At 39.4% G+C, this 11,520-nt stretch overlaps 2 protein-coding genes across 2 annotated transcripts; both read right to left on the reverse strand.

Moving 5' to 3' along the window:
* Positions 1-5,975: 5,975 nt before the first annotated feature.
* LOC111886012 (uncharacterized) lies at positions 5,976-6,455 on the reverse strand. Its single transcript, XM_023882252.1, has 2 exons — positions 6,170-6,455; positions 5,976-6,106 (listed from the first exon to the last, which is right to left on the reverse strand). The coding sequence occupies exons 1-2, from the start codon at positions 6,453-6,455 to the stop codon at positions 5,976-5,978; spliced, it is 417 nt and encodes a 138-aa protein (XP_023738020.1).
* Positions 6,456-7,715: 1,260 nt separating this feature from the next.
* LOC111886010 (uncharacterized) lies at positions 7,716-9,860 on the reverse strand. Its single transcript, XM_023882251.1, has 3 exons — positions 9,160-9,860; positions 8,576-9,051; positions 7,716-7,993 (listed from the first exon to the last, which is right to left on the reverse strand). Exons 1-3 carry the CDS (start codon positions 9,858-9,860, stop codon positions 7,716-7,718), a joined length of 1,455 nt encoding a protein of 484 aa, XP_023738019.1.
* Between the last annotated feature and the right edge of the window lie 1,660 nt (positions 9,861-11,520).

The following is an 11,520-nucleotide window of genomic DNA, read 5'->3' on the forward strand; positions in this document are numbered from 1 at the left end:
TCGGAGAGGGTAAGGCAATCTACTAGCTGCGAGGGGCCCAACGTTGCATGAATTGCATAGCTTGTTGTACCGTTTGTGTCAATTGCTGAACAGAGGCATTGGTTACAAACAAATCAACGCGAATGTTGGCAACAACTTGATTAAGGTGATCAAAACGCCTCATGTATGTGTCATGGTACTGAGTCGCCTGCCGGGTGTAGAAATAACGTGCAGTCTCTACTGGGGCGACAGAAATGGATCCCCCTACAGTGGTAGCAGTGGAGTGAGCGGGAGGAATAGGGATGTCGTCTTCGTAGTCGACGACTGGCCGCTCAGGAGCTCTCAGAATGGGAACAGGAGCTCGTGGAATGGAATATGCAGAAATATTCTTTGGTAGACACCACCTAGTCTGAGTGATGTCCTGCTGGAGCTGGAGGGAACTGAAATCCCCATGAGGAACTCGAAAATGTGTTCACCCTGTACCAAGCATGTGATACTACCATCACCTTCTCTACGGAAGAAAGATGAGGCCACAAGGACATTGGATGTGATGGTATTAGAGCCTTGTGTGATTCTCTCGAGATCCGGGCGCTTGCTCTCAAAAAGCTCGGCACAAGCAAGGCGGGTGGCAAGATAGGAGATAATCCCGCCACAAAGGTGTTGGGGTTGCAAAGTTATTCATTCATGACTTTGTAAATGTTTGACTTTTGTAAAACCCACTTGCATGTGGTGCTTTAGCCTTTAGACCCATTTACATGTTAGAGTGAGAGAGAGACATGTAAACACCTCTATAAATAGTGGGTTCATACCACTTGTAGAGGTGTGCTTGATAGATGTAAAAGTGAGTGTGTAAGTGTGTGTTAATTATGTAGTCTAGATCTAGATCCTTTTTGTAAACACCATATACATTCAATATATCTCTTAAACACCCAAATCACCATGTTCAATTGTGCAAGCTTTAATTCCGCATGTCAAACCATGTTCTTTGTCACTACAATTGGTGTCAGAGCTTGGTTTTCACGATCAACGTGACTTTTGAAGAACGATTCTCGGTTTGGCAATTTTTGTGACAATTTGGAGCAATTTTCGGTGAGTCTCTCTCTATGATCTCTCTTAATTTCGTTGAAATCGTGCTTAACGTTTTTGATTTTTGATCGTTTTGATTCATTGGATCTAATTCGTTTCAAACCTCATTGTTGATCCAATCAATTTTTGTTTAGATCAAGTCCAAACCAAAAATAAATCTTGTTACTATTCATATTATTCGATTTCTAAGCCCAAACGTCAAAAATGTTTTGATTAATTCTTTGAGCCCAAAACAAATTTGATGTTACTGTTCATCGATGGTGTCTAAAATGCTATTGGACTTTATTTGAATATTTTAGCCCAAGTCACAAATCTGTAACTGTTCATGAAGATCTTTTGAGTCCAAATTATGATAGTATTATTCACGGTTGATTTGTAAGCCCAATATTTGAGATATTACTGTTCATGATCAATTTGTAAGCCCAGATTCATTTACAACATATGATTTATTCAACTCATTCCTGATATAGTAGACGCTTCAGATGGTTGTACGATCGTATGATCGTAACTCGTATTTTGTTTTCAAAGTTCTTGAGTCTCGTTTTCTTCTCATCATTCTTAACAATCGACGAGTTTTGATTGTTGAAATAATACTTGTGAATCGATTTTGTTCTCCCCATCTTCAATCACTAAATCGATAAGGATCAAGTTATTGTCTAAGAAATTCAACTGTGAATCTTTAATTTTGGTGAAATTGGTGATCAAGAACAATTGAAGATGGTGAAGAACAATTGAAAAACATCTTTTGATCTGAAATCGGAACTCAAAATCATCTATTTTGTGTTTTAGATCGTTGACTCTAAAAGTCAAACATGACTACTATGGGTTAATTCGATGAAATTGTGGCTGAAATGTGATAATACAAGTTGTATTTGGGATGAAAATGTCGAAATCAAGTTCAATTTAGAGATTGATTTCGCATTTGAATAAGTTGTATTTGTGATGAATGAATACTGTGACGAACGAATGAAACGAGAAAGAACAGACGAGAACGAACAGATGATTGTTTCTGAGAAGTCGATCAATGTTTGGAATTTTGATTTTGAATGGATTCGCATTTGGTGAAACTTGCGAATTTGAGGATCGATTGATTGGTTGTTTGAGCGGATGAAGACGAATAGGAGCGAACTAGAAAGGATTGATTTTGGGAGTCGGATTTTGGAATTGACTATGGTTCGCATATTACTGAGTTGGTATTTGAAGATTTTAGATTCGACAATCTGTTGGTCGATGTGCGAACTATTGGTTGTTTGCCAAAGAATTTTGGAGTCGATCGATTGTTCTTCATAAAGGAAGCTATGGATGACGATTGATTTTTGAGGTTGATTGTTGAAAGCGAGAATTGATTGAAGTAAAAAGTGAGTTCGCAAGTTTGGAATTGAAAAACAATGTTGATTTTGGGGTTCCTGTAATGAAAAGAATGAAGAATGATTGCTGCGATTGAAGTCGATTTTGATTGAGTAATGTTTGCAGATTTTGTGCGTGTTTATGTTCGCAAGGAGTAAGGAAGCTTGATTTTGGGTTGCTGCTTGTAACAATTTTGGATTCGCATACAAAATTTTGGTTCGCATTTTGGAATCAAATTTGCATTTGTGTTACTGCAGTGTGCAAGGATGGTTCGCATTTGGAGCAGATTACATATAAAAGAAAAATTGTTCGCATTTGGTGTTTTGTTTTGGAATCAAAATGCGAATTTATCTCATTGTGATTCGCATTTTGGTGATTGAAACATGCGAAGGGATGCAAAGTGTATAAGAATGAAAATGCGAAAGTAAAGAATGCAAAGTCGGGTTTGAAAAAAAAAAGCTCTTACAGTAAAATGCGAATTGGGGAAGAAAGCCAAGAGTTTCGCATTTGGTCCCTGCTCTTTTCAAGAAATAACAAAAGCTAACCAACTTCGCAAATTTGAAGCACATGCAGAAATTGTCAAAACGAGTGCCTGTAGTTTCGCATTTTTGACAGTTTGTACCCAACTTCGCAAATGGGGTCATAAAATGCTGAAATTGCAGAATTTTCAAATCTGGTCCCTGCAGTTTGTGCAAATTGACGCTTTCTACCCAGCTTTGGAAAAGGGGGAGAGTTTTGCATATTTTGCTGTTTTGGGCGCAACGGGTCACTGCAGAATTTTGAAATTGACGAATTCTACCCATTTTTGAGAAGTTTTGTCAAAGGTGATCCGTGAACGAAGCTAAAAATTCATTATTTTTTGGATTTTTCGGATTGAAGCACAATGTTTATGCCACATGTTAAGGGGGAGTTTTGGCATGAAAAATTCCGAATAGAGCACGTTCTTTTTCCATGGAGTTTTATAATCAAATTTCGATTATAAAAAGGGGGAGAAGTTTTATATGGAAATTCGAACTTGAATTTTTCATATTACGCGGATTTGAAGACCGAAGTGATCTTGGAGTTTTGAAGCTACGAGATGATGCAATTGGAAGTTCGGAAGTGATATATTCGAAATGGGTTTGGAATTATTGAAGATTTTTGGGGTGTGTTTTTATGCGCAACTTTGGGGTGATTATTTGGAATTAATCATTCGTTGCTGCTTGGTTTGTATGGTCTCACATCCTAGAGCCCAAATTGAAGAGTCATGAAAGAATTGAAGATTGAAGTTCGTTTCGACATGTGTCACCTTTGAGGCTCGAACCGCGTAGTGCTTGATTTTGGAAGATTTGAAGTGGGTCATTTATTCCTAACTTTGAGGGGGAGAATGTTGGGGTTGCAAAGTTATTCATTCATGACTTTGTAAATGTTTGACTTTTGTAAAACCCACTTGCATGTGGTGCTTTAGCCTTTAGACCCATTTACATGTTAGAGTGAGAGAGAGACATGTAAACACCTCTATAAAAAGTGGGTTCATACCACTTGTAGAGGTGTGCTTGAGAGATGTAAAAGTGAGTGTGTAAGTGTGTGTTAATTATGTAGTCTAGATCTAGATCCTTTTTGTAAACACCATATACATTCAATATATCTCTTAAACACCCAAATCACCATGTTCAATTGTGCAAGCTTTAATTCCGCATGTCAAACCATGTTCTTTGTCACTACAAAAGGATAGGGTTGGAATCACTGGTAGAGACCTTGAGAAGATTGGAAGCAAGGAAGGCGCCAAAATGTGGTCTCTTCAAGCTAGTGACCATGCACCAAAGAATTTCTAACTCCATCTTACCGGCTCTGCTAACGTTTTCTTGGGGGAAGACGATGTTAGCAATAATTCGGAGAGCCACCTTTAAGACCGCATGGATGATATGAGATGCTTTGGCAGATCGAGCCTCATACACATCAAGTCCCGTGATTTCCTTCCAAAAGGCTTTGGCCTGGGCTTTAAAGGGATTATTTTTCTCTCGCATGTGTCCTAATTTGGGACCATAAGTATTGAATTTAGAAATCCCAATAAGATCATCTAGACTCGGTTTAAATTGCAAACGCATGAGATGGAATGAGAGAAATTTGGCATTGTCATTGAATTCCAAAGATTGTAAGAATTCAATGGTTGTGTTTTTATATGATTCCATTGGTTCCAAAGTGAGAAGTTTCTCCCAACCGATGTTGTTAAACAATCTATGGACGCCATCATAAACTCCTAGTTCTTGGAGAGTCGGAATATCTACAAACTGTTGTTGAGAGTATTTGCGGTCCTTGAGGTGGAGTAATCGCTCACGATGATCAAGAGAGTTGTGAATAATGGTGGTGACACCATATTTGGATTCCAATTGTTCCTTTGGTTGTGGGTTTTTACGTTTTGGCATGATGACAAATCGGATTTATGACAAACAGGTGGTGCCCAAAGATGATAACACAACTAGACAAGCACGAATGAACAATTATATGAAACACAAGAACGGATTCACAACTATTCTAACCAAACAAACTTAAATTCAATGCGTAAAACTCGAGATATGGAATGAATGTACCATTCAAACGCTTGAATTTGTGGTGTTGGTTTGTATTGTTCACTTCATCTTCAACCTCAAGAAAGCTTGAACTCTTCAATGGTGGAATGCCCAATTAGAGATGAAAGCTTCCAATTTACTTCCTAGAGCACCTCCCCAAGCTTGTTCTTCAAACCCTTTGTGCCTCAATCTTCGATTAATTGGAGAAAAATTTGAACCCTAGACTAGGGTTTGTGGTATCGGCGACTAAGGGTAGAGAAGGGAAAAGAAAACAAAAAAGTGCACGATCGTGAGGGATGAGGAATGAGATAAATCAAAAACGCATGGTCCTTGACTTTTGCGAGTTGCAACAAGCTGCGTTAGGTCTGATAGGTGTTGTGAGCTTGTGTTTCGATCGCGACCCCATGAGAAAGAGAAGAGGAGGGCGTGCGATTAGGGTTGTGCGTTTTTTTTTATTAATGGGACTAGGGACCAATATGCACGGACCATGCGTTTTTGAACCATGGCCGTGAGTTTTTCTAAGTTGTGCCACAAAACGCACGGTCCAACTAAGGTCGTGGGTTTAGCCCGTGCGATTTCGATTAGGTCGTGCGCTTTTGCCTGCTTCATTGTGATCCTCAATGACACGCACGGTCTAAGGCTTAGGCCGTGTGTTTTGGACATTACCCATGCTTTTTCAAGTTTTGCCCGTGCCAAAAAAAAAATCTTAAAAACCCCGAAGTGGTTGCACGGACAAAAAAAATATGACCATGCATTTTAGCATGAGCCCGTGTGTTTTTTGGCCTATCCCGTGCGTTTTCTTTCTGTTAACATCAAATGCACGATTTTTTTAACCAAATTTTCTTTGACCATTAGATAGGAAAGTTATTTGTGCAGAATCCTCGAAAAGAAACAAAAACATCGCAACACGGATGAAATAAATCAAAATAAAGAAAGTATAAAGAAATACTCTCGAGTTGCCTCTCGGTTAGCCGCCCTTGTTTCAAGTATATGGCTCGACTTTTCCCTTTAGATTCACTCAATGTAGTTCGGGCGTTCCAAGCTATCAACCTCCATGTCTTTCTCTTGGAAACCTTCATAGAAGACCTTTAACCTGTGACTATTAACTTTGAATACTTTTCCAGTTTTGTTACTCTTAATTTCAACTGCACCATGATAAAATATATTAGTAACAATGAACGGTCCCACCCACCAGGACCGTAACTTACCGGAAAACCATTTAAGTCGAGAGTCATAGAGTAATACCTTTTGACCAATCTCAAAGGTCTTACGGGTGAGGTACTTATCATGGAATGCTTTGGTCTTGTTTTTGTAGATGCGTGAACTCTCGAATGCTTCATTTCTTATCTCCTCCAACTCTTGAATCTCTAACTTTCGGTGAACACCCGCATCATAAATCTTCAAGTTTAGCTTTTTGACAGCCCAGAAAGCTTTGAGTTCCAGTTCAACAGGGAGGTGACAAGCTTTTCCAAACACAAGTCTATAAGGTGACATACCAATTGGAGGTTTATATGCAGTTCGGTATGCCCAAAGAGCATCTTCTAATCTCAAACTCCAATCTTTGCGGTTTGTGTTCACTGTTTTCTCAAGTATGGACTTGATTTCTCTGTTTGACACTTCAACTTGTCCATTTGCTTACGGGTGATAAGATGTGGACACCAGATGTTGGACTCCATACTTCTTGAGAACTGATCCAAGAGTTTTGTTGCAGAAGTGTGTGCCTCTATCACTGATCAAGGATTTTGGAGTTCCAAACCTACATAAAATGTTAGCCTTGACAAAATCTACAACAACTTTAGCATCATCAATTCTTGTTGCCTTTGCCTCTACCCATTTGGAAACATAGTCAACAGCCAAAAGGATGTATAAATTCCCAAATGATGAAGGAAAAGGACCCATAAAATCAATACCCCATATATCAAATATTTCACAAACCAAGATGGGGGTCAAAGGCATTTGGTTTCGAGAACTCAAAGAACCAGTCATTTGACATCTCTCACAACTTTTACAAAAAGTGTAAGAGTCATGAAAGAGTCGGGGCCAATAAAATCCACAGTCTAATATTTTCCTAGCAGTTCTTTGAGGACCAAAATGCCCTCCACAAGCATAACTATGACAAAAGTTGAGGATAGATTGTACCTCATGGTCTTCAACACATCTTCTTATTACCTGATCTGCACAATGTTTCCAAAGGTACGGTTCATCCCAAATGTACCTTCTCGCATCTTTCTTGATCTTATCTCTCTGTGACCTCATGAGATCGGGTGGGAACTTTCCCTTGACCATGAAGTTGCATATATTCGCATACCAAGGTGGTGTTTGGATAGCAAACAAGTGCTTATCTGGGAATGTGTCATGGATGGGAGTCACATCTTTGGTTTGGACTATTCGGCTCAAATGATCGGCAACTAGGTTCTCTTTCTTGTTTTTATCTTTGATCTCAATATCGAACTCTTGCAAAAGCATCATCCACCGTATTAACCTCGGCTTTGAATCTTTCTTTGTAAGTAAGTGCTTTATGGTTGCATGGTCCGAATATATGATCACTTTAGTTCCAAGGAGGTATTGCCGGAACTTCTCTAGTACAAACACAATAGCAAGCAACTCTTTTTCTGTTGTGGTGTAGTTGCTTTGTGCACTATCAAGGGTCTTTGATGCATAGTATATGACATGATGTGCTCGATCCACCTTTTGACCCAATACCGCCCCAACAGCCGTGTTGCTCGCATCACACATAATCTCAAACGGGAGCTCCTAATTAGGTGGTTGGATGATTGGAGCGGAGGTGAGTAAATCCTTTAAATGATTAAAGCTATCCTTACATGGCTGAGTAAACACAAATTCAGCATATTTTTGGAGTAGTTGACACATCGGCACTGTAATCTTTGAAAAATCTTTGATGAATCGTTGATAGAAACCTGCATGGCCAAGAAACGAACAAACTTCCCAAACATTTTTCAGGTAAGGAAGACTCTTGATAACATCTATCTTGGCCTTTTTAACTTCCAAGCCTTTTTGGGACACAATATGACCTAAAATCAATCATTTGTCCACCATGAAATGACATTTTTCATAGTTAAGCACAAGGTCTGTGTCAATGCACCTTTGCAAAAATTTTGTTAGATTGCTTAAACATTCATCAAAGGAGTTTCCATAGACTGTGAAATCATCCATGATAAACTCAATGATGTTTTCAAGAAATTCAGAAAAAAAATGCTCACCATGGATCTCTGAAATGTTGTGGGTGCATTGCATAGACCAAAAGTCATACGCCTATAAGCAAATGTGCCAAAGGGACAAGTGAAGGTGTTTTTCTCTTGGTCTTTCGGGGCTACCGAAATTTGATGAAAACCCGAGAAACCATCCAAGAAACAGTAATGAGATTTACCCGCCAATCTCTCTAACATTTGATCAATAAATGGCAAGGGAAAATGGTTTTTTCTCGTTGAGGCATTCAACTTTCTATAATCAATACAAACCCTCCACCCGTTTTGCACACGATTTGGCACCAAATCTCCCTCAGAATTTTTGACAACTGTGACCCCGACTTTTTTCGGGACTACCTGAACAGGGCTCACCCATTTACTGTCTGAGATAGGATAGATCATACCTACATCCAAAAGCTTCATGATTTCTTTTCTTTACCACCTTCATCATAGGTGGATTCAATCTTCTTTGTGCCTCTCGAGTTGGTTTGAAGTCTCCCTCCATGAGAATCTTATGCATGCACAAGGAAGGGCTCAACCCTTTTATATCAGCAATTGTCCACCCAATAGCTTTCTTATACTTTTTCAACAAGGTCACCAAGTCATCTTCTTCTGTAATAGACAACTTGTTGGAGATAATGACAGACAAGGTCTTCTCTTCTCCAAGGTATGCATACTTCAAATGATCTGGTAGATTCTTCAATTCTAGCTTAGGTGCCTGTACAACGGAAAGAAGAAGTTTTGTGTTAGAAATGGGCAATTTCACATTGCTATTATCATGCCTCATTTTCTTCTTTTCTTCCATGATCTCTACAATTTCCAGCAACTCTTCATCTAACTTGAAATTTTCTGCAATCTCTTTGACTGAGTTGTTATCAAAATTCCTGCTCAAAACTAACTCCAACAAATCATGGTTAGTCAACTCAAAACACTTTTCAGTCAAAGGTCGGATCATATCAACAAAATTTATACAATGAACATCACTTGGTTACCTCATTTCTTCATAGATATTGAAGTTGATGACCTCCCCATCGAATTCCATGGACAATGTACAATTGTAGACATCAATTTTTGTTCTTGCTGTTTTCAACAATGGTCTACCTAAAAGTATGGAACTCGAGGATGGATGGTCATCATCTCCTATATCAAGCACATAAAAATCTGCAGGAAAGACAAGCTCATTAACTTGCACTAAAACATCCTCTAATACACCTTTTGGGTGTACTATAGAACGATTTGCAAGTTGGACGATCATCCCGGTTTTTGTTAAAGTGCCTATGCCAATAGATTTATAAACAGAATATGGTAAAACATTAACTGAAGCTCCTAAATCTAGCATAGCACGGGGGACATAAAGGCTTCCCAATTTGCAAGGAACGGTGAAAACACTCAGATCCATACACTTTGGGGGCATCCTTTTCTGCAAAACTGCAGAAACATTTTCACTTACTTTTATTGTCTCATTACCTCGCAACTTCTTTTTAGATGTGCAAAGTTCCTTAAGGAACTTAGCATATCTAGGTACATGTTTGATCGCATCTAAAAGGGGAATGTCGACTTCAACTTTTCGGAACATTGCCATGATCTCCCTATCTCCTCTCTCTTTTTTGTTGCTGCTACTGCTCAATCTTGATGGAAAAGGTGGTGGTGTGATATTTGCTTCTTTCTCTTCGGGCTTCTTTTTATCCATCATTTTTTCTTTCTTTTCATCCTTCTCTGGTGGTTCTTCTATCACCAACTCCTCTTCTTCTTCTTAGGGCATCTTCGGGCCATCATATTTCATTCCACTCCTCAAGCTAATTGCACAAGCATTGTGATTTGGGTTCTTTTCAGTTTGAGGAGACAGCTTTCCTTGATTCTCCATTTTGCTCACCGATTGAGCAAGTTGTGCCATTTGTTGCTCAAGATTCTTGATGCTTGCCTTGGTCTCTTACTGAAAACTTTGAGTGCTAGTGGCAAGGCTTTTGACTATGTCTTCTAAGGACATACTTGAGGACCCGACTTGTTGAGGAGGAGGTTGTGGTTGCCTCGGTTGGTAATTTTGTTGTGGGAATGGAGGCCTTTCTTGGTAATGGGGTGGTGATCTTTGTTGATAGCCCATGTTTTGTTGTTCCACCCTTTATTTCCTCGAGGTTGATCATAAGTCCTTTGATTGTGCCCGGAATAGCCTCCCATAGCATTTGCTTCTTCATATTCTTCTTCTTGCAATTGAGGACACATATCAGTAGGGTGTCCCACTTGAGTGCAAATGCCACAAGTACGGGGTGTGGATTGCACCCATTTGTCCTTAGCAAGCATCATTACCACCTTAGTCAACTCAGATGGTTGATCTTCAATTTGAGGAGTGTGCACCTCTTTTACACCTCGAGGTGCATCCGTATACCAATCTTCATCTTGACTAGTATGCTTTGAATCCTCCGCCATGTTTTTTATGAGATCCCGAATCTCAGTTGGGGTCTTATCGGTAAAAGATCCTCCACTTGAAGCATTAAGAAGTCTCCTTTCCCAAGGAGTCATGTCTTCAATAAAGTAGTGAAGGATTTGGTACTCACTAATACCATGCTTTGGGCAACGGGCACAAAACTTTTTGAACCTCTCCCAATATGTATGAAAGGCTTCTCGCTTGTGTTGTTTGATCCCAATTATCTCTTTTCATAAGGCCTAGGCTTTCATTTCTGGGAAGTATTTGTCTAAAAAGAGGTGTGCAAGATATTCCCATGTGCTGACCGTCCCCAGTGGGAGGTCATAAAGCCAATCTTTAGCCGAGTCTTGCACTGCAAAGTGGAATACTCTAAGCTTAATTTGGTCCTCCATGACATTGTGTGGTTTCATGCCAACACATACAACATGGAACTCTATAAGGAACTGTAGTGACAAAGAACATGGTTTGGCATGCGGAATTAAAGCTTGCACAATTGAACATGGTGATTTGGGTGTTTAAGAGATATATTGAATGTATATGGTGTTACAAAAAAGGACTAGATCTAGACTACATAATTAACACTCACTTCTACATCTCTCAAGCACACCTCTACAAGTGGTATGAACCCACTATTTATAGAGGTGTTTACATGTCTCTCTCTCACTCTCTAACAAATGGGTCTAAAGGCTAAAGCACCACATGCAAGTGGGTTTTACAAAATTCAAACATTTACAAAGTCATGAATGAATAACTTTGCACCCCAACATTCTCCCCCTCAAAGTTAGGAATGAATGACCCACTTCAAATCTTCCAAAATCAAGCACTACGCGGTTCGAGCCTCAAAGGTGACACATGTCGAAACGAACTTCAATCTTCAAATCTTCCATGACTCTTCAATTTGGGCTCTAGGATGTGAGACCATACAAACCGA

This window comes from Lactuca sativa, chromosome 1 (genome assembly GCF_002870075.4).
Source record: "Lactuca sativa cultivar Salinas chromosome 1, Lsat_Salinas_v11, whole genome shotgun sequence".
Classification (NCBI taxonomy): Eukaryota; Viridiplantae; Streptophyta; class Magnoliopsida; order Asterales; family Asteraceae; genus Lactuca; species Lactuca sativa.

Bases quoted from the DNA above. Each gene is read 5' to 3' on its own strand.
- LOC111886010 (XM_023882251.1), bottom strand. From the start codon at position 9,860: ATGATGGATAAAAAGAAGCCCGAAGAGAAAGAAGCAAATATCACACCA. The intron at 9,052-9,159 runs GTAACCAAGTGA...AGTTTTGAGCAG, and splicing joins AATATCTATGAAGAAATGAG to GAATTTTGATAACAACTCAG. The intron at 7,994-8,575 runs GTAGGTATGATC...GATTGATTTTAG, and splicing joins AAATCATGAAGCTTTTGGAT to GTCATATTGTGTCCCAAAAA.
- LOC111886012 (XM_023882252.1), bottom strand. From the start codon at position 6,455: ATGTCACCTTATAGACTTGTGTTTGGAAAAGCTTGTCACCTCCCTGTT. The intron at 6,107-6,169 runs GTAAGTTACGGT...ATCATGGTGCAG, and splicing joins TCGACTTAAATGGTTTTCCG to TTGAAATTAAGAGTAACAAA.